The 2012-nt window shown below is 32.5% G+C and overlaps 1 protein-coding gene across 1 annotated transcript; it reads left to right on the plus strand.

Moving 5' to 3' along the window:
* The first annotated feature begins 333 nt into the window (after positions 1–333).
* On the plus strand, positions 334–1324 carry LOC142222198 (chymotrypsin-2-like). The gene has a single exon (XM_075292216.1). The coding sequence runs from the start codon at positions 366–368 to the stop codon at positions 1227–1229; it is 864 nt and encodes a 287-aa protein (XP_075148331.1). The 5' UTR covers positions 334–365; the 3' UTR covers positions 1230–1324.
* The last annotated feature ends 688 nt before the right edge of the window (positions 1325–2012 follow it).

The raw sequence follows: 2012 nt of genomic DNA on the forward strand, positions 1-2012 counted from the left end.
GGTACGTGATTTTACCTTTGAATTTTACACTCTGAATCACTGTCGGTTAATATAATATTAAAAAAAAACAAATCGAATTGATTTCCAATACAATTGGTGATAGACAAGTTAATCGTATTGGCATTAAATTTTCAAGAGGGTCATAAACAAACGAAACGAGGACACTCACCCTTAAATACGAAGACACTCACCCTTAAATACGGTCCCATATACCTATCGGAGCAGATAAAATGCCAATGCCTAAAAATGTAAAAAAAAAATATCTAAATATCAAACAAAGGCCAGAGGCAAATTTATTGGTACATTTCATTAGATATTTAAACACTTCACACTTTAGTGTAGAGCAGGGAAGTAGTATTCTCACCATGAAAAATTCATTCGTTGTATTTTTGATCCTGTTGGGACTCAGGTCTAATCAAGCTGTACGCTTGATTGCTAATCATAGCCAGATTACTAAGGGATCCCAAGGCCGTATTGTGGGTGGCGAAGTAGCTGAGATCGGGTTTGCCAAATATCAAATTTCATTGCAAGGCAGGTATGGAGGTCACTTGTGTGGTGGGGCCATTATAGGCGATTATTGGGTCTTAACCGCTGCCCATTGTGTCGATGGGTATAATCCTTCATTTTTGAGGGTGATTACTGGTACCAATATATACTTTCAGCCTGGAGCCGTTCACGAAGTTGAAGAATTCTGGATACACTGTAACTATGATAATCCTTGGTATCACAATGATATTGCCATATTGCGTTTGACCGAACCGATAGTCTTCAATGATTTGACCCAACCCATTCCCTTGCCGGTGACACCATTAAAAGATGGCGATGAAGTCATTTTAACCGGTTGGGGTGACACTGTATTGTGGGGCGATACTCCGGATAATCTCCATAAACTCTATACGAAATTTGTCACCTATGAGAATTGCAAAGAAATTTATGCTGGTGCTGAAATGTTGGACGTTGGCCATATTTGTACATACACTCGTGTTGGAGAAGGTTCATGCCATGGTGATTCTGGTGGCCCTTTGATAAGTAATGGTCATTTGGTGGGTCTTGTCAACTGGGGTATGCCTTGTGCCACAGGAACCCCTGATGCCCATGCCAGTGTTTATTATTATTGTGATTGGATCAAGAAGGTGATGAGTGAGAATTGTCGCTCGTGTGAATGCAAGGGCAGCAAATATCGCACGGCCAAAAAACCAAATATACCAGAAAATTTACATACATTTTAAACGAACTATGCTATGTTATTAAATAAATATTAAACAAATTAAATATATCTCAAATTAGGACTATATTTGTATATCGAAGTACACAGAAAAAAATATTTTTTTTTGTCTTCAATCGCGATATTAATTGATTAAATTAATTATACCCTGTTTGCAACGTCCAGAAGGAGACGAGATAGACATATGATGGCTTTGGCAATATTGTTCAGGCCGGGTCCATGAGCACGGTTGCCGCTCGAGCCACAAATAATCTACCAAAATTTGGAGAAAATTCTACCAAAAAACTACCAAATTTTATTTCAATAGAACATTTTGTCAAAATTTTATTTCTATAGAAAATTTTGTCAAAATTTTATTTCTATAGAAAATTTTGTCAAAATTTTATTTCTATAGAAAATTTTGTCAATATTTTATTACTGTAGAAAATTTATAAAAATTTTATTTCAGTAGAAAATTTTGTCAAAATTCTATTTCTATAGAAAATTTTGTCAAAATTTTATTTCTTTCGAAAAATTTCTCAAAATTTTATTTCTATAGAAAATTTTGTCAAAATTTTATTTCTGTAGAAAATTTATAAAAATTTTATTTCTATAGAAAATTTTTAAAAATTTTATTTCTATAGAAAATTTTGTCAAAATTTTATTTCTATAGGAAATTTTGTCAAAATTTTATTTCTATAGGAAATTTTGTCAAAATTTTATTTCAATAGAACATTTTGTCAAAATTCTATTTCTATAGAAAAATTTGTCAAAATTTTATTTCTGTAGAAAATTTATAAAAATTTTA

Source organism: Haematobia irritans, chromosome 1, assembly GCF_050003625.1.
Source record: "Haematobia irritans isolate KBUSLIRL chromosome 1, ASM5000362v1, whole genome shotgun sequence".
In the NCBI taxonomy this organism is placed as follows: domain Eukaryota; kingdom Metazoa; phylum Arthropoda; class Insecta; order Diptera; family Muscidae; genus Haematobia; species Haematobia irritans.